The sequence below is a fragment of the Brassica oleracea genome, chromosome C1 (genome assembly GCF_000695525.1).
Source record: "Brassica oleracea var. oleracea cultivar TO1000 chromosome C1, BOL, whole genome shotgun sequence".
Classification (NCBI taxonomy): Eukaryota; Viridiplantae; Streptophyta; class Magnoliopsida; order Brassicales; family Brassicaceae; genus Brassica; species Brassica oleracea.
Genome location: NC_027748.1, coordinates 33,152,414 through 33,174,792, shown reverse-complemented (window position 1 = coordinate 33,174,792; position 22,379 = coordinate 33,152,414). Strand labels below are relative to the sequence as shown.

General features: G+C 35.3%; 3 protein-coding genes across 4 annotated transcripts; 2 read left to right on the top strand and 1 right to left on the bottom strand.

Moving 5' to 3' along the window:
- The first annotated feature begins 8,597 nt into the window (after positions 1–8,597).
- LOC106324644 (GATA transcription factor 24-like) lies at positions 8,598–11,405 on the top strand. 2 transcript variants are annotated; one of them, XM_013762598.1, is made up of 8 exons: positions 8,598–8,744; positions 9,433–9,720; positions 9,822–9,914; positions 9,999–10,132; positions 10,226–10,357; positions 10,691–10,796; positions 10,898–10,969; positions 11,090–11,405. In XM_013762598.1, exons 2-8 carry the CDS (start codon positions 9,436–9,438, stop codon positions 11,138–11,140), a joined length of 873 nt encoding a protein of 290 aa, XP_013618052.1. In that variant the 5' UTR covers positions 8,598–8,744; positions 9,433–9,435; the 3' UTR covers positions 11,141–11,405. The 2 variants fall into 2 exon arrangements, with proteins under 2 accessions (XP_013618052.1, XP_013618059.1); XM_013762605.1 differs by having other exon boundaries at positions 8,608–8,744; positions 9,822–9,908.
- Positions 11,406–11,938: 533 nt separating this feature from the next.
- On the top strand, positions 11,939–18,410 carry LOC106314630 (calcium-transporting ATPase 9, plasma membrane-type-like). Its single transcript, XM_013752474.1, has 31 exons — positions 11,939–12,367; positions 12,448–12,564; positions 12,656–12,698; positions 12,788–12,909; positions 12,990–13,121; positions 13,209–13,298; positions 13,393–13,462; positions 13,569–13,639; positions 13,721–13,882; positions 13,963–14,034; positions 14,120–14,203; positions 14,280–14,362; positions 14,444–14,552; positions 14,625–14,680; positions 14,769–14,811; positions 14,875–14,958; positions 15,038–15,175; positions 15,323–15,388; positions 15,481–15,579; positions 15,727–15,837; positions 15,992–16,219; positions 16,300–16,464; positions 16,536–16,652; positions 16,741–16,839; positions 16,914–17,051; positions 17,142–17,242; positions 17,319–17,364; positions 17,466–17,603; positions 17,684–17,791; positions 17,873–17,964; positions 18,038–18,410. The coding sequence occupies exons 1-31, from the start codon at positions 12,179–12,181 to the stop codon at positions 18,141–18,143; spliced, it is 3,279 nt and encodes a 1,092-aa protein (XP_013607928.1). The 5' UTR covers positions 11,939–12,178; the 3' UTR covers positions 18,144–18,410.
- Positions 18,411–18,577: 167 nt separating this feature from the next.
- LOC106314637 lies at positions 18,578–20,914 on the bottom strand. Its single transcript, XM_013752481.1, has 6 exons — positions 20,610–20,914; positions 20,194–20,344; positions 20,036–20,106; positions 19,834–19,919; positions 19,172–19,751; positions 18,578–19,088 (listed from the first exon to the last, which is right to left on the bottom strand). The coding sequence occupies exons 1-6, from the start codon at positions 20,709–20,711 to the stop codon at positions 18,810–18,812; spliced, it is 1,269 nt and encodes a 422-aa protein (XP_013607935.1). The 5' UTR covers positions 20,712–20,914; the 3' UTR covers positions 18,578–18,809.
- Positions 20,915–22,379: the final 1,465 nt, after the last annotated feature.

Here is a 22,379-nt window from a genome sequence, read left to right as displayed (position 1 = left end):
TATATATATATATATATATATATATATATATATATATATATATATATATATATATCAAAAGAGAAATATATATATATATATATATATATAATAATAAAATTAACTTATCTGCCCTCTCAGACATCCACGTCATCATGTCACCTAGGGGGTTTTGCGATACGTCAGCGCTTTCCTCTTGCATTGTCTATTTCTTCCGTAAATGATTAAACGTCGTGGGCTTGAAAATGTTTTGGGCTTATTGAATTTAAAATCAACATTTGTTTTTTGTTGGGTTTCTTCTTTGTCGTAGCAAGCGGTAACTCCCGTCGTATTGTCTTCCATCAGTTCCTTCCACGGAGTGAATCAGTGTTGATGGCATTCAATTAATTCACCCACTTTCTCCTCATCAATACAGGTTTTCTCCTCCCATCAATCGAATTGGATACATATATATATATAGTCTCTAGGGTCTCAGGAGGAATCTCAAACGTCTTACGAATTATATTCTTGCGACAACCCTACAAGTTGAAGTTCTTAGAATGGTGATTACTCAGCTCCACTTGATTTGAAGACTGGTCGTCTCGAGGACAGAGTTGTCACAAGTCTCTTTCGTTTTTGGGAGGCTAGGAACGTTAAGAAATTTGGGGAGCTTATGAGTGTGGATTTCATGTTCCTCAATGAGAAGGTAGTGAATCTTGAAAATCTCTCTTTTAATTACTTTAATATTTTCGCAAGAGTATGTACCATTTAAAATCAACATTCACCGGGTGTGCAGTGCCGTCGACCTTCCAAGATTACGGGGAAGAAAGTCACAATTGGTCTTATCTTTGCAACCCCTCTGAACGAGCACTACTCTTTCCGGTGACGGCGTTAAAACCTAGGTTAGATCTTGAGCTTGACGAGATTCATTTCTTGGACGCAATTCCTATAATTTTGAGTTTGGTGATTGTAATTATAAACAACTCCAGTTATGGGAAAAATTGTGAAAGTGCATTGATTTAGTAATGTTTTGTGCTGTTTATATGCCTCGCCTACACGGACAGTAAAGCACGTGATTAATACACACCTTCTGGTGGCAATCTCTATCTTTTAGATTTCTCTTTTGTAGGCTGCATTAACTCTGCAAACTCATACTTGGTGTGAGGCGGGAAGCTCGCAAGGTGTGAAGCGTGAAAGTGAAACTCAAACTGATGCCTGACTCAGAGAACCGGCTTAACAATCTTATGCTTTTTGAAAAGGTTTGGAGGAAAATCCATGGTTACAAGAGAAATATAGAGCCACCATTGCGATGACATTTAAAACAATTGGAGGTTAATAAAACAAGTTTCGGTTTTGATTTGTTTCTCCACATTAATTTTTGAAAGCTACCCTTTTTCTACTTTGTCCCAGAGAAGATTACTGGTTAGTAGTTCTGGTCACTGGTGAGGTAACAATGGTGTAGAAACTCTCGAGAGTTCTTTTGTGGGTTCAAAAAGAAAACATGGCAATGGTGGTGAAACACATCTCGATGAGCTTAGCAATGGAGACACGGGGTATCATCATCCGTAACTTTAAACTATTGATTTTCTGCCATGATTTTTTTTGATTCGTGTATATGATAATGTCTATCTGTTAATGTCTTATGCAGAAAACAGCTATGGTTTCAAGAGGAGAGTTGACGTTTCAAGATATTTACGGTGCAGAGGCATTGCTGAATGAAGAAGATGAGGGCAGCTATAGTTCTGATTGGGAACCTGTGCAGCAGAAGATGCCAGTTGAGTTTGTGAAATGGTGTTGCTTCAGTTGCACTATGGAAAATCCTGGTGATATGGTTCATTGTTATGTATATTTTGCTTACTTTTTCATGTTTGAATACTTTTGTTTCTGATCTTATACCAGTGTCTGCAATTATTTGTCTGAGGCATGGATATATTGCATCTCTGTTATTTAAAAGACACTGGTCTCTCACCGAAGTTGAAAAGAAATGCGGAGGTAAGATTTTGCTTCTTTTCGAACATGTCGTTAAGATATATTGCTATTTCGGTTCCACATTACCTAACTTCAAGTAACACTAAGCGCGCTCACGTATCTTTTATCTTGATCTTAGGAAATTCATCTGCAACTAGCTCGACAGCTGTTGGTTTCGAGGAGATAATGTTGTTGCATTCAGAAGTATGATTTTGTTACTGTTATAGTTTCGTGAGATATCTGTTGATGTCAATACAATTTATTTATCTCCAATGCTTTTTCGTGCAATTATTTCGCAAGAGCTCCAGATGGTGAGCTGCTACTTAATTGTCTTAGAGACATATCTAACTGTGAATAGTTTGTTTATTTCTTTACTTTTACAAACAAGTCATTAACTTTTTTTTTTCTTTCAATTTTAAGGTCTAAACTTCAGAGCATGTTAATATCACAAGCCAGCTTCTCTATAGGTTTGAATTTACATGTAATGTTTCAGGGTTCAGCATGCAAAACATGATTTGTTTGTGTTATTTTGTCTTTCACTCCTCATAACTTTCCTATTGTTTGCCAAGTACTTCACTGCCGACACATACTAATAAGTATTCAGCACCTGCTGCTAGAATAGCAGCACGTCTGTGTGCTGATCTAGCTAAAGAAATTTTCTCATGATAAAATGTTAATCAACCAGGAACTTAGAAGCTCATTATGTTTAAGCTCAGGTTAGATTGGTAAGTTGCTCAAATGTGATGTCCCGAGGTTAGATGTCTTTAAACTTGCAACTAAAGGTATATTCACACAGCAGTTTGGGTGACCCTGACATGAACTGCTCCACAAGTTCGACAAAGTATGGGGGTGTTCAGAAAATTCAAACTATGACGGTCTCTGAGCTAAACGCTTATGTCCTCCATTGTTCCCCGCATGTGCATTCTGTTCCTGGTCCATTCTGCTAAATGTTATCACAAGTATTATATTATTAACGTTTGTAGCCTCAATGCACTACAGACTACTGAGTTTCTCTTCACCAGCAAAGTAGAGGCCATTGAAACAACCAATGGGTGGTCTACATTTCCTGCTCCAAATATTCTAGGAAGCTTCAGCGTGGTTTTTCATCGTTCACCTGCAACTCATGCAATGACTGTAGGGCTATTTATTCTTTCATTTTTGATTTCTCGTGCCTATTTCTTGGAAAGGTTCGGTATTTGATGAAATAACAACTTATGTTGATTTAACTAAGGATTTTTTCTTCTGTATCTTATCTAAAGACAACCAAATGGAAATAACAAACTGAGCTTAACTTCTGCAACAACTACAATATACATATTACACGCATGTAATATTACGTCTACATCTTCAGTTGATTATTTTGTTCTGGTGCTTATCTTTTTCTAGCTTAAACTTTAATGGTTTCGATAGATAAATGTTTGGTTTATCTCACTTGATCAACTCCTCCGCAACTAATTAAAGTCATTGCTGAGTTCTACAAGTAATAAACCTGTTTCTAATATTAAATAAAAGTCACTAGACTTGAATATTACTTGATAAATTACAGAGGCATAAGAGCAACTATTACATGTCACCGCTACAATATAGTTGGCCGGTCCGACACATGTTACTATTACAAGCAACCAAAATTATTTTCATCATTTGACGAATATTTGTCCACCATATCTATTACCATATTAAATAAAACAAATCCAACTTCTATTGTTCAACAATTAGGCTACCAGATTCAACCAAAACAAACCCCAAAAAAGTTATGTTTTTTTAGACGATGGAAAAATATGTGAAACCCCATAAATGACATCAAAAAGTACATAGACTAACATTCTTGACACAATGTTAAAAAAGAACACAACTTTAACTTACAGATACGGAGTAAATGTCCAAAACGAACATCAATACTATACTAACAAATATTAAGTTCGTCTATTTCATTTGATACACACACGGTCAATCATTTTTATATCTTAAGATAATACTTCAAACGCAAGACTTTATATACTATCCAATAAATATGCTAGCGGAGTTTATGGTCACCACAAATAAAAAGTTACTAGGCATGAATATTTTTAAGAAAATAAAATATAAGAATTTTGGGTAGTATTTTGTTAGTTTTCGTTTTAGTTTTATTTGAGTAATTTAATTTCCCTTGCAATATTTTCAACTTGGCCATAATATTTTCTAAAATAGGGGACTTTAAAATTTACCACGAATTTGATACCACTTTCAAATTTATTCTTAAAAGATAACAATTTACATATTAAGTTTGTGATTAAAAAAGCTTAGTTAAGACTCTTAAATCATTTATAAATATCTAAATATAATTTATACAACATTAATAAAATTTTATAAACTCAGCTTCATCCCTGAAATATTAAACTCTAAACAATAATTAATTTTGTTTCACATTCTACCAACTTTTTAACCAAATCATCATCTTCAGTTGTTTCATGAATATTATTTTTCAATGAAATAGTGAGAATATAATTAGAAATTATATATAATTGAAAGATTAGATTTTGAAATACACTTTAATATATATATATATATATATATTCAAATAAATAATTATTCTTTTACTGAAAATTAAAAACTGAAACCTCATACATTAATTTCAAGCATTTAGTTTTAGTATCTATTAAATTACTGTTTTCTCTTCAAAACAAAATAATGACGACAAGTAAAAATAAAATCTATATATTTACATCTTATTTCATTTGGGTGAGAGGCTGTATTCCTACAAAAGAATGTCGTCAAAAAGAATGAAACGCCGTAAACTAACAAAGCCCAAATTTTATTTTCCAAATATTAAAAAGTATCACAATAGGGAAATAAAATTAATTGAAAAGTACGTCTAAAGCATCAATAAAACTTATTAGAAAAGTAAATCAACAACATATAGTTATTAAGTCATTTAATATTTATTTTCAATATTATTAGCGTTTGCACTCTAATAATTTTAGATTCATTTTATAATTTATATTTTGTGAAAATGGATAGATATGCATTATATATACTCAAATAGTAATATAATAGATTAAATTAAACTAAAATTTATATAAGAAATCCGGGCGTAGCCCGGGAATACCACTAGTATTTTTATAAGATAAGGATTGATGATTAGATTACAGAGTTTTAAAAAACAAATTGGTCAATTTTTGTATCAAAACAACATGAAACAAAAAACAAAAACAGTGCGTACCTTTGGGCTTATTTTTTTTCCAACGCTAATTTATTATGACAATTATGATATGAGAAAGATTACATAGACGATTCGACAACCGATAATACTATCTGTCTTATGAAGACTTACGCCTAACTGCATCACCTGAGCCATCCTATGAAGATCTACGCCTGACCAAATTTACTTGCACCATGTTGAAGATCCCTTGTGAGCCTTTCTTCCGTAGTCTGCATAATTGTTTAATAAATCGCTTTCTCCGGGACTTGAAACCTGGATTTCCTATAATCTGCAATAAATTGCATAGTCTAGGATTCGAACCCCAGACATGGGTGTAAAATCTTTTAAACCTTAACCAATAGGCTACGATGCTTCCACACCTTTTGGCTTATTAGTTTTATTTTCTTAAGACAAAATCATAAAATACCAAATATTATACTTTTCTAACGCTACCACAACAACAAATCTCATTTTATTATTTTTTTCTGTGGTAAATCTCGTTTTGTTGTTATATAAATAATCTTAAAGTAATATTCCCTCCGTTCAATTAAGATAGACTTTTTAGAAATAAAATTTGTGTTTTCTATAAAAAGTTGTAAATTTCAAAAAGATTAATTGACTTTATTGAATTACTATTGATTAAAAATTATTAGAAATTAAAAATTGCAGAAAAAATACATTTATTATGGTAGTTTAATGTGTTTTCTTAATATGCGTGAAAATACTAAAAAATCTATTTTTCGAACGAATGGAGTAATTTATTATATATTTTGACTCTTTAATTCGTTTGATTAAAAGTTATTGAAAATTGAAAATTGCATAAAACAATACATTTATTATGGTACTTTAATGTGTTTTCTTAATATGTGCAAAAATACTAAAAAATCTATTTTTGTCGAACGAATAGAGTAATTTATTATATATTTTGACTCTTTAATTCGTTTTATTAAAAGTTATTGAAAATTGAAAATTGCATAAAACAATACCTTTATTTTGGTAGTTTAATGTGTTTTTTTTAGTATAGGTGAAAATACTAAAAAATCTATTTTTGTCTGACGAATGGAGTAATTTATTATATATTTTGACTATTTAATTCGTTCAAATACGTAACTTTGATGCAGATAGGAATACACACCAGTTAAAGAAGAGCCGGTTGAGTTGATCACCATGGCGTTTATATTATTTTGGGGGATCAACACAAGGTTCAACTTTAGAAACCAACGTGAAAACGTTTATTTCCAATTGCCACATGGAGCATGGGATTATATTTCTTGGGAATTTTTAAAAATTAGAGGTCAGATTGTTTATGACTTTCAAGACTTTTACAATTAAGGTTTTTGATTTAAGTATGACTGTTACAACTACAAAAAAATTTAAGAATAGAAGTAGCTTTAGAAATAGTTGAAAGCCTGAATTTGTGGCTTTGAAAATACATATCACTTTAAAGAGTAAAGTTAGTTAATTAGGCTTTGAGATTTTTTAGAAATGTTTTTAAAACTTATGGACAGATTTATGCTGAGACAGTGGTCTCATTCTGAAGACTTGATAAGCGAATCTGGTTTAGGCTAGATAGATCGAAAGATCATGAGACGATCGTGTCGACAATGATCGTACACTCGCACTAGGTTGAGGCTGCGTTGAAAACGTATGTGAGGCTGTAAGGAACATAGATCTCCAATGAAGCGAGAGTACTACGGCAGAGGCGAGACGACTACGCTGAATTCGTGGGTAAGGCTGTGAGAAAGGGTATTGTCCTTCAGGTTAAGAAGTTTTGGTTAAGGAATCTCTTCGTTTTATTGTGCTCACGGTTCACAAAGCTTCAAGAGGAAATAGTGAGGTCTCTAAGTGGTGATGCTGCCCCTTTCGTTGTTAAGCCGGCTTTGAAGATGAGTGAGGTGTGGAAGTTGAGCGCTATTAAACTTTGGTGGTTACTGTTATCTTATGCATGACCGGATTTTGGTTTCGTACAAGCGTTCCAACTCATACTAGAGGGCGGTCTTCGAGCAGGCTTCTATGATGCTTCAGAGGAATGGGTCTTTTGCTACATGTAACAGGTTGAATCAGCTTCTTACTCGCTTAGTTTGTCGTGCTTCCGAAAACAATCTTTGTCTTCGGATTTCTCCCCACATATTAATATCGACTTTATCTTTCATTCTAGCGCTTCAAGTCTGTATCGGTTATTTCTCTCCTATTTGTTACCAAGCTGATTCGAAAAAGTATCGATTGTCTTTGTTTCCATGTTTTTTTTTTCTTTTTTGCTATGGAACCAGTTCCAAAGGTCTTAGAGCACCTCCAATGAGGATTTTAACCATTGGAATTCTAAATACGAATATGTGTGTATGTATATATTGTATATGCGTATGTAGTTGGGAGTTCACTAAATAATGTAGAACCCCTACCCAAAAGTTCTACACTATTTAGTTGACCCGAGAACTACATACACATATACAATATAATCATACACATATATAATATATATATACACACATATTCATATTTAGAACTCCAATAGGTGTTGCTCAAAAGAAAAAAACTCCAATAGGTAGAACCCCCGTTGGAGGTGTTTTTATATTTGGTTAACAACTATTTGTAACCCTAATGATATTTACATTTTTAGAAAAAAAAAAAATTTAATCGTATCAATGATTTTATTAATAATCTTTCTAATCAGAGTAACCTAGCTTGAAGATTGGGTCAAATGGACTTCTAATAATGGGCTGATATTGATTTGGGCTGAGCTGATTAGGGGATTTCTCTCAACAGGCTTAAGCCGACATAAGATAACGACATTCGACTAAAATGCTCATTAGTTGATAAATGATAATGAGTGTTTATATTTTCTAAAAAATGTTTAAAAAAAAAATTACCAAATCGTCAATAATCAAATCATCCGTTAATCGTGAATTACAATAAAACTAGGTGTCTTGTCCGCACACGCGGACATAATCTTCTTATAGATATTTACTATTTTATATTTTGTTAATTCAAAAACAATATGTTAAATTATTATTTATATTCTTAACAAGTTTATACCAAACATAAAATAATTTATATATGACAGAAAATTTCATCAAAATATATATACTAATTATTGTGTTGAATTTTTCAAAACATTCATATATTAGAAATGTTTTAGACTATATTTTTATACAAGTGTTTTTTCTTCATTAATATTTAATTACATATTGTTTTATATCTTAATTTTTATAATAAAAATAGCATTTAAAGATAACAACACAATATATAAGTATTATCTTATTTTTTAGAAATATAAAATATTATTTCAAGATAACAACAAAATATATGAGAATTATCTTTTTAGAAATTTATTATTATTAATATAAAATTTGTTTTTAATTAAATTATTATATATAAAAATTTATTAAGGGTAATAACGACATTAACCAATCTAATTTTTAACGTGAGAAGAGTTCGATTTCGAAAATTTACTTTGTAAATAATAGTATAAATAATAGTATAGATTAGTGATTAGAAAAAAGAAATCAAAATAAAAAATCAATAAAAAGAGGTACCTTTTCCGGCATCGCCTTGGATAATCAAATCATCCGTTAATCGTGAATTACTACCACTTCACCATCCTCCCTCCACACTTCTTGCTTGCCTTTCTCTGAAACAACAGGTTCCCTTTTTGACCTGAGCTTCTCTTCTTCTTCTTCTTTTTTTTTTTTTTTTTTTGTTGCTTGTCGAAGTTAAAATTCAATTCTCAAAGAGGATATATAAACTGGGCTTCTTTTTTTGTATGGTGGAATTAATTGAATATATTTTCTAGGGTTTTTTTAGTTGGCAGCAATTGTATTTTTATGATCTGCAATTGCTAAAGTTTTGATCTTCTTTGCTCAAAGGTTGAGACTTTTTTTCCATTCCGATCTGATTGATGTGTGGCTTTTATTACTGGAAATGGATAAAATTAATTGTTAGGGTTTAAGGTGTTGTTGCGCTTGTTATGTGAGATTGATTATCTCCAAGTTTTAATTATCGTCATATAATGTTCATATATATATATATATATATATTCTGTAATAACTTTTCAAGATGACATTTTCATTTCTGGAAATAAGAATCATACTACTCTTTATATCATAAAACTCCAAATCGGTTGCAGTAGGGACAGTTTGTGACAAACCACCAGTAACCGTTAATGATGTCACTTAATGTGATTCTTATTTACATATCCCCAATTTTGATTTTCTTCAACCTTTCCTGTCTTAGCAGTCTAGCTTTTTAATTCTGGAAAAAGAGTCTTAAATAATGTTCTGTTTTTTTCTTTGAATGTCTTTTTTGGGGTGACACTTGATGAATAAAAAAAGACCATGGATGATGACCTTCATGGAAACAACGGTGGAATGCACAATGGCGGCGGAGTTCAAGATCCAAATCACTCAATGCACGTGCAGTATGATCATCGCGGTATGATGGATGAGCAGCACGCTGATGATGTGATGAACGAGGGACTGGAGGCAGACATTCCTTCTCACCTTGGCAACACATCTGATCATCGCGGTGAGGTTGTGGACCGTGGCAGTGAAAATGGAGATCAGTTGACCTTGTCCTTTCAGGGACAAGTTTATGTTTTTGACCGCGTCTTGCCTGAGAAGGTGACTTCAAACCCTTCTAGTAACTTAAGATTATTTGCTGGTCTGGTTATGGTATTTTTCTGTGTAATAAAACTCTCGTTGATATTTTTTTTTTACTGCAGGTTCAAGCTGTGCTTTTGTTACTTGGAGGAAGGGAAGTACCAAATACAGTCCCGACAACCGTAGGATCACCTCATCAGAACAATAGGGTACTGGTAATAAAAGACTTGTTTAATACCATATATGGGAGGATATAAGTTCTACTACTCGAGTTTTTTGCTTACTAATGCATGAAACAGGGTCTATCTGGTACTCCTCAAAGGTTTAGTGCCCCCCAAAGGCAAGCCTCGTTGCTCAGATTTAGGGAGAAAAGAAAAGGGAGGAATTTTGATAAGACAATTCGCTACACTGTCAGGAAGGAGGTAGCATTGAGGTGAGTCTAAATCAACAAATAGGGTTTGTTTATATCCCCATCTTTTGAGATACACTGGTTTGTAATTAAAAGGTTTTGGTTTTGCGCATGCAGAATGCAACGTAAGAAAGGTCAGTTTACATCTGCCAAGTCAAGCAATGAGGATTCTGCATCCAATGGATCGGATTGGGGCTCAGGCCAGAGCTGGGCTTTGGAAGGAACTGAGACTCAGAAGCCAGAGGCTTTGTAAGTTGAATAACTTCTGTAAACTCTTACAACTGTTATTAGATTTGCTTCAACCAACACTAAAACATAGAAATAATTTGATTTGTTTGCTGTTTTTGTTTTTGGGAGTTTCTTTTTCACTTGCATAAACTTTTTGGGAGATACTTCAACTCTGAATCATGTACTTATTATCAAAGCATCACCCATTTCAAACCTGGAGTTATTAGAACGGTTGTCACCTTTTTAAGTCTTTATAGATGGTGAAGTTATTTATAGCTTGGTGTGTACTTGGTTGACAAAAGCTCATGTCTGATCTTTTTGCCATCTTCAAACGGTTGTGAACATGTTAAAAAGATGTCGGCACTGTGGAACCAGTGAGAAGTCAACTCCAATGATGCGACGTGGACCTGAAGGGCCAAGGACACTTTGTAATGCATGTGGACTAATGTGGGCAAACAAGGTAAGCTAAATAACACTTTCGTTATTCATTTTCTATTAACACTTGGTTGTCTCAGTGATCACTTATAAACAAAACAGTAACATTGTCTTTGATAATTTCAGGGGGCACTTAGGGACTTATCCAAAGCCCCTCCTCCTCCAACAGCCCAGAATCTGCCTGCAAATAAAATTGATGTGAGTGAGCAACATCAGTTTTTTTCTTCTGTACTATAGCGCTTGAAAGGAATGGATAAGTTTCGAGATTGAATTGCTCTTTAAGATACCAACCTTTTTCTCTCGATCACATTGTTGCAGGAATCAATTCTTGAGGCTGAGCTAGCTGGGGACATTAGCAACTCACAGTGAGAGAGTAAGTGAGTAAACAAACCCATTGTAAGCAATAAAAAACGATGTGAGTTTGGTTGATGAGGGTTCTTTGGGACACTCATAATCTGTTGTTGTATAATTTTTAGAAAGATCACTCATGAGAAGAGATACAAATAAAAGATATTTGCTCAGTCTCTTCTGTATGTTTGATTTGTTTCACAAGTCTTTTTATTTATCTTTTTCCTCAGGTAGAAACAGTGAACTTCTTGTAGCTTTTTAAAATTTATTGACACACAATAAAACATTTTCATATTTAATTAAGTGTAATTAGTAGATAATTTAAACAACGATTGGGTTATATGTCGTGCAACCCAAGAGATATTTACGTCGTACACACGTTCACCATGTCATTGTCCTGGACGAACTTTCTCTCCAACTTCTATCCTCTTATCATTTTTATATTTTCCTGATAAGTTTTCTTATTAAGTTAATTTGATAAAAAAAAAATTTCTTTTCAGTCAAATAGAGCTTAGAAATTTTTTTTTTTTTTTTATGTAGTTAGATCTGAGAACAAAGAATGATAAATGAAATGTGAGATTGTATGAAGATAAGCCATGTTAGTATATATAATGGTACCATGTTCTTTCCCCCGGGAAAATATCCTTCTTCTTCTTCTTCATTCATGTGCTTCTAATTTCCCATAAAAAGAAAAACGAACTTTCCGCAATTTTTTGCGAAAACCAGACCAAATATAGACAATGTCGTCATTCATTTGAGTTCTGTCTCTCTGAGTCTTTTTTGTTTTTGAGTTTTGTTGTTGTTGTTGTAATTAGTTTCTCTTTTTATTTTTCTCTGTAATTTACAGAGAGAAAGTTTAAGAGAGAGAGAGAGAGATAGATTTTAGGTTTTTGTTGCATTCTCCTTCTCACTAGTTTGGCTTTCTCTCGCCAAACTAATAACGAACGACCTGACCTTTATCAGAAGAAGGTAGTTTCTATTTTCTCCTTTCTTTTGTGGTTTTCTTGAAAAGAGGAGGGAGGAAGAGGTGGGGTGAGAGGCCAAGGAAGGGAGGATACGATGAGCACTACGTCGTCGAGCAATGGATTGCTCCCCACGTCAATGTCAGGACGACACGACGACGTGGAAGCTGGAGGATCAGACAGAACACAAGATGAGCACCACGAACAGCTTGAACACGATCCTGATGATCCTTTCGATCTTGATAACACCAAGAACGCCTCCGCCCAATCTCTCCGTCGCTGGAGGGTAATGTCATCTCTGATTCTCTTTCCTTAAGAATGGTTGCATGGCTTGAGAGAGATTCGATCTTTATTACACTTGTGCAGCAAGCGGCACTTGTATTGAACGCATCACGTCGGTTTCGATACACTTTGGATCTCAATAAAGAAGAACACTACGAGAATCGTAGAAGGATGATCAGAGCTCATGCTCAAGTCATTAGGGTATTCCTCTTTTATCATCTTGATGAAGCTTTTGATTTCTTCTTGTTTGTTTCTTGATCTCATACATCAGTAAATTGCTTTATTGAATCAGGCAGCATTGCTTTTTAAGTTAGCTGGAGAACAACAAATTGGTGGTATGTGACTGACTCTCTTTCAGATAAGTCAGATCAGATTCTGTTTTTGTTTCCTCAAATAATCGTTCTTTTTTTTTTTGTGCTTTCAGCGGTTGCATCATCATCAACAACAACTCCATCAGCTTCTACTGGTAACTTTGACATTGACCTTGAGAAACTTGTGTCAATGACCAGGAACCAAAACATGTCCAGTTTGCAGCAACATGGAGGGGTTAGTCTCTCATATTGCATTCATTTGTATGCTATAAATGGCAAGACTACTTCATGATTACTTAACTACTACGTTTTTAGGTCAAAGGTGTTGCAGAGAAGTTGAAGTCAAATCTGGAGCAAGGAATCCAGGAAGATGAGAAAGAAGTGATAGATAGGAAGAATGCATTTGGATCCAACACTTATCCAAAGAAGAAGGGGAAGAGCTTCTATGTAAGCATTTGTGTTGGTTTCTTTAACACTCTTTCCTTAACTTTTTTTTCATAACTCATACGTTTATAACTTTCTCTTGTCCAAAAGATGTTCCTCTGGGAAGCATGGCAGGATTTGACTCTCATCATCTTGATCATAGCCGCTGTAACATCATTGGCATTGGGAATAAAGACAGAAGTATATGTTTCTCTTTTCCTTTTTTAATGTTCCAAACTACCAACTAACTCATTTTCTAGTCTGCTTAAATCTCTTTTGGTTACTACTTCATCAGGGTTTGAAAGAAGGTTGGCTTGATGGTGGAAGCATTGCTTTTGCAGTTTTGCTTGTCATTATTGTTACAGGTATGACCATTCTTTTTCGTCTATGTATTGCCTACATCTTTTATTTACGTTCTTGATCCATTGAGGATGACTCTTTCTTTATAGCTTTATCTTTTGTTTCTTTCAGCTGTTAGTGACTATCGCCAATCTCTTCAGTTTCAAAACCTCAACGATGAAAAACGGAATATACAACTAGAGGTGCTTTGCTTTAACTTTTATAGATTGTATGCAAATAATATGGTTTTGAGCTGATAATTAAATAAATGAAAACTCTTACAGGTCATGAGAGGAGGGAGAACAGTGAAGATTTCAATCTATGACGTTGTTGTGGGAGATGTTATACCTCTTAGAATAGGTGACCAGGTCCCTGCGGACGGAGTGCTAATTAGTGGCCATTCTCTTGCTATTGATGAATCTAGCATGACCGGTGAAAGCAAGATTGTGAGTTCATCATGACTTTTCGTGTTCAGTTGTGTGCTCATCTTCTCTTTATACTTTGCTAACACAGACTTATGTTGCAGGTCAACAAGGATCAAAAATCTCCTTTTCTTATGTCTGGTTGTAAAGTAGCAGACGGTGTCGGTAGTATGCTGGTAAATCTTTGAGGCCTTTGTCCTTTTGTCTAACTTCTTCTTATAGACATTTTCCGGTAGTTATTCTCTCTGCTTCTTTCAACAGGTTACTGGTGTTGGAATCAACACTGAATGGGGACTGTTGATGGCAAGTATCTCAGAGGATACTGGTGAAGAAACCCCTTTGCAGGTTTATCATCTTGATCACTGTTCTATTGTCTCCACAATGCCTTGAAGTAGTTCCTTTTTTGGTAATCTTATAACAGGTGCGGCTAAATGGTCTTGCAACCTTCATCGGTATAGTGGGGCTCACGGTGGCTCTTGTTGTACTTGTAGCTCTTCTTGTGAGGTAATATTGGTGAACAAAAGTTTTGGCTTACAACTCCATGGCATGTTGAGAGCTATAATCTTTAGTTGTTGTTTTTTCCAGATATTTTACCGGAACTACACAAGATTCTAGTGGAGCAACCCAGTTTGTCAAAGGGACGACAAGCATCAGTGATATTGTAGATGATTGTGTAAAGATATTTACAATCGCAGTAAGTATTCATTCCACATCCCTGATTATGTTATACTGTAGACACATGAGTTAACTCTGGCGTTTGTTTTAGGTTACTATTGTGGTTGTGGCAGTGCCTGAAGGACTTCCCCTAGCAGTTACCCTCACGTAAGTCTTATTTCATATAATCCACTCAGAAAATATCTAACTGCATTGTAGTTGTTGATCTACTTTCTCTTGACTCCATGTGGTACAGTTTGGCTTACTCAATGCGAAAGATGATGGCAGACAAAGCTTTGGTAAGAATCAAATACAGGTTTTCTCTCTTGATTATTGTGTGACCACATTTCATTTACTAACAGGTCAGGAGGCTTTCAGCATGTGAAACCATGGGCTCAGCAACAACGATCTGCAGTGACAAAACTGGAACTTTAACTTTGAATCAGGTCAGTATCTACTAAAACTCAGCATCAGCCCAATGGAAGCTTCACCATTAACATGATGAAAATCAACATACCTTTATAGATGACTGTGGTTGAGACATATGCTGGAGGATCAAAGATGGATGTAGCAGACAACCCCTCTGGCCTCCACCCTAAACTTGTTGCCTTAATAAGTGAGGGTGTGGCACAGAACACCACAGGAAATGTATTTCATCCCAAGGTGGGTCTTCTTCTCTGATATTGTCTAACCAACCATCTTATTTCTTATTGAATTAAAACTAGCCAAACATGCTGATCTCCTTACACTAAGCTCATACTGAGGTTATCAAATGATGGATGGTTAGTGCTCATGTTGTTATTACTGTAGGATGGTGGAGAGGTGGAGATTTCTGGATCTCCCACAGAGAAGGCTATTCTGTCTTGGGCGTATAAGGTATATCAAATGTTTGTTTACTCTGCTCCATCTTTGACATATGTTTCTTATGTATGTGCATATATATATTTTAAAGAACGCTTTTGTTGCAGTTGGGGATGAAGTTTGATACCATCAGGTCGGAGTCTGCTATCATCCATGCTTTCACTTTCAACTCTGAGAAAAAGCGTGGAGGTGTTGCTGTTCTTAGAGTAATTTCTTGATCCTCTCTCCAGTTATAAGATTAGGAAATAAGTAAAATGTTGTGAAGGCATTGGACAACTTCTCATTGCCATTTATTGAGGAAAGTCTCTAAAGTATATCATAGCTGATCAGGATTGTATATTAACTCACTGCAGGGAGATTCTGAAGTTTTCATTCATTGGAAAGGAGCAGCGGAGATAGTTCTGGCTTGCTGTACACAGTACATGGACTCAAATGGTACTCTGCAGCCCATTGATAGCCAGAAGGTGATCTGACACAAAATTTGTTAATAAGAGTCTATCCAAGTTCTTATTGGTGCTACCGTGCTAGAGAATAAATTATGAGGACTATAAGATTTGCCTGTACTTTGCTCTCATCTCAAATATCAATAATATTTCTTGTTTGGAAATTATTTTACAGGAGTTTTTCAGACTTGCCATCGATGCCATGGCTAAAAATAGCCTGCGATGTGTTGCTATTGCATGCAGAACACAAGAGCTGAACAAAGTTCCCAAGGAACAGGAGGACTTGGATAAATGGAGTTTACCAGAAGATGAATTGACTTTGCTTGCTATCGTTGGTATAAAGGATCCTTGTCGTCCTGGGGTCAGAGAAGCAGTGAGAATTTGCACCAGTGCTGGTGTGAAGGTAGGCTCCTTGCCCTCTATAATGGTCTATAGCTGGTCAACCCATCTGTAGTGTTTATATGAAACATTTGTGTTGTCTAGGTACGAATGGTGACTGGAGACAATCTTCAGACAGCAAAAGCAATTGCGTTGGAGTGTGGTATACTTGCTTCGGATACAGAAGCTGTTGAGCCTACTATCATTGAAGGGAAAGTATTCCGTGAGCTATCTGAAAAAGAGAGAGAACAAGTAGCCAAGAGAATAACGGTATGAACATTCAAGGATCATGTGACCTTACTGATGCTATAGTTCAAATATTTACTTGGGGGGTAATGCAGGTGATGGGTAGGTCCTCTCCTAATGACAAGCTTCTACTTGTTCAAGCATTACGGAAAAATGGAGATGTTGTTGCTGTCACTGGTGATGGTACTAATGATGCTCCTGCACTCCACGAGGTTAGAATCACTGGTGATGATACAGGCTATATTAGGTTTGGTGTTCCACTTCCAAATCTGACTTATCTTTTTTGGCTTTGTGTTATAGGCAGACATAGGTCTCTCTATGGGTATATCAGGAACAGAAGTTGCTAAAGAGAGTTCAGACATTATCATTTTGGATGACAATTTTGCTTCAGTAGTTAAGGTTAGTCTTAGTGTATACCTCCATAGCTATTCTTTATGCCTTTTTCTTATAATGCAATTCTTGTACTGTTTCAGGTTGTTCGTTGGGGCCGTTCTGTGTATGCAAATATTCAGAAGTTCATACAGTTCCAGCTCACTGTGAATGTTGCAGCTCTTATAATCAATGTTGTAGCAGCAATGTCTTCCGGTGACGTTCCTCTAAAGGCTGTACAGGTTAGTTAACCTTCCCCCTGGATGGTTGAAATTTTAAGATACTTTGAAGATGGAGTACAGAAGAAATACAATGGTGGTTCTTTGATACAGCTGCTTTGGGTCAACCTTATTATGGACACTCTTGGAGCACTTGCACTCGCTACAGAGCCGCCAACAGATCATCTTATGCACAGAACCCCTGTTGGAAGAAGGTATAACATCATGAAAAATTTTAGTGAAACAAAATTAAATATATTGTGGTTTATATGTATGGTTATGTATTTGCAGGGAACCTCTAATAACAAACAGCATGTGGAGGAACTTGCTTGTGCAGGTGACTTGTTCAGCAAAACAACTATCTTGACGTTTATTTTATTATTCAAACATTTTTTCTAGAGTGCACATCTCTGAAACTATAATGTGGGGATGTTACAGTCATTATACCAAGTGGCGGTCCTCCTAGTTCTCAACTTTGCAGGCTTGAGCGTGCTTGGCTTGAAACAAGACAGCAACCATGCACATGCTGTGGAAGTGAAGAACACTATGATATTCAATGCATTCGTTATGTGTCAAGTAAGCAAATCATCTCCACTTTTTCATCTCCTTATTCTTTAAATCATATGGAATTGGTTTTAATCATGCAAGTCTTCCAGATATTCAACGAGTTCAACGCAAGGAAACCTGATGAAATGAATGTTTTTAGTGGTGTATCTAAGAACCCTCTCTTTGTTGCAATTGTTGGAGTCACTTTTGTACTTCAGGTAAGACCAATAACACAAAGCCTCTCTCTCTCTTGACACTTGATAGTATCTAGTAGTAAACTGTTGTGCTTGAAAATGCAGATACTCATTGTTACTTTCCTTGGAGAGTTTGCTCATACAGTTGCACTGAGTTGGCAGCTATGGCTTGCTTCTATTGTTATTGGACTTGTCAGGTATGTCCATTTTTTTCCAACTTGAAATGAAATGTAGAAACTATAATATCACTAATTTGTTGTCTCTCTGCAGCTGGCCACTAGCAGTTGTTGGGAAGCTGATTCCTGTACCGAGGACTCCAATGAGCGTCTACTTCAAGAAACCGTTCCGTAAATACAGAGCCTCAAGAAGTGCATAAACACATTACTAGAGATATTCATCTTCCTCATACTGCAACTACAGTAGCAATAACAAGTGACAATGGCTAAACCTTTTAACATTTCTTTCTTTTAAATGGTAATAGTATATTACAAATGTATCCAATTCTTTTGTCCCTTTTTCAGATTTCTTCTTCTTTTTGTATGATGTAAAGGTGCAACTGTGAATTGAATTTGATTTGGGGTTGTACTAATGGGAGTTTGGCTCAGTCTTTGGTTTTTCAAAAAGTGTTGTTTAACATGGAGGATTTTATGTGTTCATACCAACCACAACTCTTTGCTCTCTGTAAAGAAGCTTTCATGAGATATATCTACTGTTCAAATGGCATCACTAGATATAGGGACCAATGGACATAGTAAAGATCACATGGTTCTTCTTCCTTCATCAGAAAGACAGAAACCCTCCACACTAAAATGAATCTTACAAACAAATTTTATGTGTTTCATACTATTGAACAAAATTTGTAGGATGCAAAAAGCTATAAGCCAACAAAATCAAATTGTAAACCTCAATTGTTTTCTTTCCTACACAAGGCAACCTTACATAAAGAAAAACAAAGAAAACATCAAATAAAATATAGCTTACACTTGGTGAAAACTGAGAAAGCCCATGTTTGGAGAGATCACTTTAGAAAAGGGGACAAGGTTCAGCAAAAGCATGAATAAGCCAAGTGGTTCTTCTTTGAGATGTAAGGAGAGATGAAATCTGTAGCAAGGGAAGAAGTCTCTGAGATCTCTGCTGGAACTAGCACTTGAGGCTTACCCAAAGCTATCCTTTTCCCAACTGTGTTTGCATAGAACAAACCAGATATGGCTGGAACAAACACATCGCTTCTTGAGCTTATGTAGAAGTCAATAACATTTTCATACTCAGAACTCTCTGATTCAAGGTACTTTGATCTCTTACTTGCCGGCATTACTGCCTCCTGCCATTTGTCAAGTGACAAAAACGTTAGCAACATGGTAAGAGAACTTTCTTGGAGTAAAGAATGTTTGTTTTCTTACACACCTTAGTGAACGTTTTTGGGAAGATATCCTTAAGGATATTGAGGCTACTGTCCCATCTAGGCTGAGTCAGATAGATGGTTGTGTCACCAGCAAATCCAAGCTTCCTCAAGAACACAGCAATCTCTTGTGCGTTGTAACAAGTCTTGGACCCTCCCACACCAGTTGAATGACAATTTTTCTTCTCGAGTGCTTCGATTCTAAGGTCTACAGCTATGAACCGGCCACCTGATTTACTGCTGTGAGTCCTTAACCTCTCTATCATGGACTCAACTACTGCGTTCAGCTCAGGTTGCAACTCCAAGGAACCGAACATTGCCAAGCAAGACACAGGATCGGTTTCACCGTCTTGTGAGGATTTCCTCAGGTTGACAGAAGGGAAGTACGTAGCGACTCGAATGTTTCCTTTGGACTTGAAGATGGGTTCAATGTGTTCTTTGATGTAGTCTTCTGTAACTCTTGTAGGGACTTTAACAATGGCGATGTCTCTTAGAGATACTTGTTCAGGCAATTGTTTGACAACTTTGACGACGTTTTCCAAGCTTTTGATTAGTTTATCAGCATCATAAATGTCTTCAAAGTTCCTGATACCAGTCATAAGTTGATCTTAGAAACCAATTATCAAACCATAAAATGTCATGAACATAGACAAACAACTCTTATAACCTTTCATCACCAGGTTTGCTTCCTCTTATATCAGGAAGCACTAGTGTTGCTCCAAGATGCTTTGCCACCATTACAGCATCAGTGATCTAAACATGAGATCAGAATTAACCACAAAAACACAAACAGAAGAAGATCACAACACATCTGAATAAAACCATGGTTGACTTAACAAACTGAGAATCAAACTTTTTATAAAGCATACCTGGGAGATATGGTACTCAGGACCATTCGTTAGAGAGAATGTAACATACCCTTTTGATGATACCGCTTCATCTGCAACATTTAGTCCTTAGTAAATAGTCCAGAATCAACTACACAAATGGAAATAAGAAAGAGTCTGATTATAAAACAAACACATACCGGATAGTAATGTTGGCCAACAAGGATTAAGGTCATTGTTATCATCCATCCAAGGTCCTTTATTTCCTTCTAAGGCTCCAACAAGACTATCTTTCACAGATACTCTGGATCCTTCGAATTCGATATCATGTGCATCTCCCTGAGCTTTCTCCTGTAAGTAGAGAAGAAAAAGGTTCAGTTTCATGCACTATTAGTTTACACCAAATTAAAAGAGATGAAAATCAATCATGTCCTAATGATCAGCTGAAAGACTTCACTGTTGACTCTTGACTTGATTCATGCAAATCTACATTTTTATCTAAAAATGGAAAGTTTTGTTTTTCAAGAAAACTCTTTAACGCACAAATCAAGAAAGTGCAACTGATCAAATGAATTAGATCTGCTTCAAAGACAAAAGTTGTCGGCAGAGAAGATACCTGAAGAGAATCATAGTAATCTCTGTGAAGCATCTGTCCGAGCATCACAAACATGGTGATGGTGAGAATACCAGCAACCACTTGCCTCAAATCCACACCCATTTCTTCTTTCTTACAAAACTGGATCGTGAAAACAGAGTTGAAATAGAGAGAAGGAAGGAAGGAAGGAAAGAAAGAAAAAGAAAGTCCAACAAAGAGAGTGTGGTGTGGGGGCAGATAGAGACAAGGTATCTTCCTCAAATATGAATTCTCACTTCCCCCTTGTGATTACTTTTGTAGTGAAAGTTTATCTCTAGGCGAGTGTTGTTGTCACTATTGATTGTTGAAGTTGAAGTCTTGCGCTAAGAAAAGCATTGGTCATGGTCAGCCACCGACACTCTTTTCTTGCCGTGATTTTTGGTATAATTTGTAACCGGTGGTTTCCTAAAACCGGTACCAAACCAGTTAGACCAAAACATGCTGATCGTTTTGTTTTTAAACATTACTTACTATCTTTATCCTACAGTTTAGAGAATGCTACTGAGGAGCCAGTAAGTAAAATGGATCCTTTAATCAGAAAAACTATGTTAAAAAAAAAATGCGAGTCAAAAATTTATTTTAGCTAAAATAGTTGTATTATAAATATTAACAAATTTAACTCTCAAATCATTGATATAAAGTTTGAAATAATTCACCTGCTTAATATCACTAGCTCATACCAAGAAATACAAAAAATAATCTCACTAATGATACAGAATATATATTTAATCTTATATCGTTGATGATAAAGTAAGTTTTAAGAATATACTAAAATTCCCTTGCCAATAAAATAAGAGTAATTAAAGTTCAGTCAAAATAAAATAAAATAAGAGTAATTACTTTAACAGACAAATTAATTATGAGCAAATGATAAAGCACGGGATTAACGTGTTATTGGTTTGACGTGACTAATTTGGTAATTATGTTACTCGGAAGCATTTTTGTTGTTGTTGAGAAAGACTCGAAAGCAATTGTAATGATACAGCTTTCGTTAGAGGCCACGTATACGTATACGAGTTCAAATTCTCGACTTTTGCTAATTACTTACACATTGTTTATATCGGCGGGCGTACCACATCATTAAGGACAACAATGGTCAATTTTGTATGTTCATCTGTCGAATACCGGTTTACCCAAAGAACCAAAAACTAGTGGGAAAGATACATACACATGCTGATAAATGATTACAATTATGCATGACTCTGTATATTTTGCTTTCCTTGTCTTCTAAGTTTGTGGGAGGGGATCACAGGTGAACACTTGATTGTTGAATGGTAGCGTAACGCAGTGTGATGCAACTGCAAGTCTGCACCACTCGAGAATAATAGACAGAATCAATAATAACTACCAACTCATCTACCGTTACATATGATTTCGGTAACACATGTAAGCAACACAAATTGACAAAAAAAAAATGCCAATAAAGATGATGAACATATATAACCCTATTTTCACGCTACATAGTCTGAGAAACCCATTAGACCCATCTTCGTTTGAAGTTTTCCTTTCTTGGCCCTAAAACCGCATTTCCTTGTAACCAAAGTTGCATTTATTTGATTGTTTTTTTTTTAAAAGTTGCATTTATTTGTTCTTTGTTTTCTAAGAATAGTTATTGGGTTTTTTATTTTCTTGAAAACTAAGAATAGTTATTGTTAATCGCACCATTCTTCCGGTTGTATGGCATTATTATAAGTTTTATCTCGACCTAAATCATGTCTCGCGACTCTCATCTTAAGTTAGTGTAACTAACAG

Coding starts and splice junctions, on each gene's coding strand:
- LOC106324644 (XM_013762598.1), top strand. CDS start 9,436: ATGGATGATGACCTTCATGGAAACAACGGTGGAATGCACAATGGCGGC. Junction 10,133..10,225: donor AGGAAGGAGGTAGCATTGAG/GTGAGTCTAAAT, acceptor TTGCGCATGCAG/AATGCAACGTAAGAAAGGTC. Junction 10,797..10,897: donor GACTAATGTGGGCAAACAAG/GTAAGCTAAATA, acceptor TGATAATTTCAG/GGGGCACTTAGGGACTTATC.
- LOC106314630 (XM_013752474.1), top strand. CDS start 12,179: ATGAGCACTACGTCGTCGAGCAATGGATTGCTCCCCACGTCAATGTCA. Junction 12,565..12,655: donor CTCATGCTCAAGTCATTAGG/GTATTCCTCTTT, acceptor TTATTGAATCAG/GCAGCATTGCTTTTTAAGTT. Junction 17,792..17,872: donor GAGTCACTTTTGTACTTCAG/GTAAGACCAATA, acceptor TTGAAAATGCAG/ATACTCATTGTTACTTTCCT.
- LOC106314637 (XM_013752481.1), bottom strand. CDS start 20,711: ATGGGTGTGGATTTGAGGCAAGTGGTTGCTGGTATTCTCACCATCACC. Junction 20,107..20,193: donor TTGGCCAACATTACTATCCG/GTATGTGTTTGT, acceptor TAAATGTTGCAG/ATGAAGCGGTATCATCAAAA. Junction 19,089..19,171: donor TCCCAAAAACGTTCACTAAG/GTGTGTAAGAAA, acceptor GACAAATGGCAG/GAGGCAGTAATGCCGGCAAG.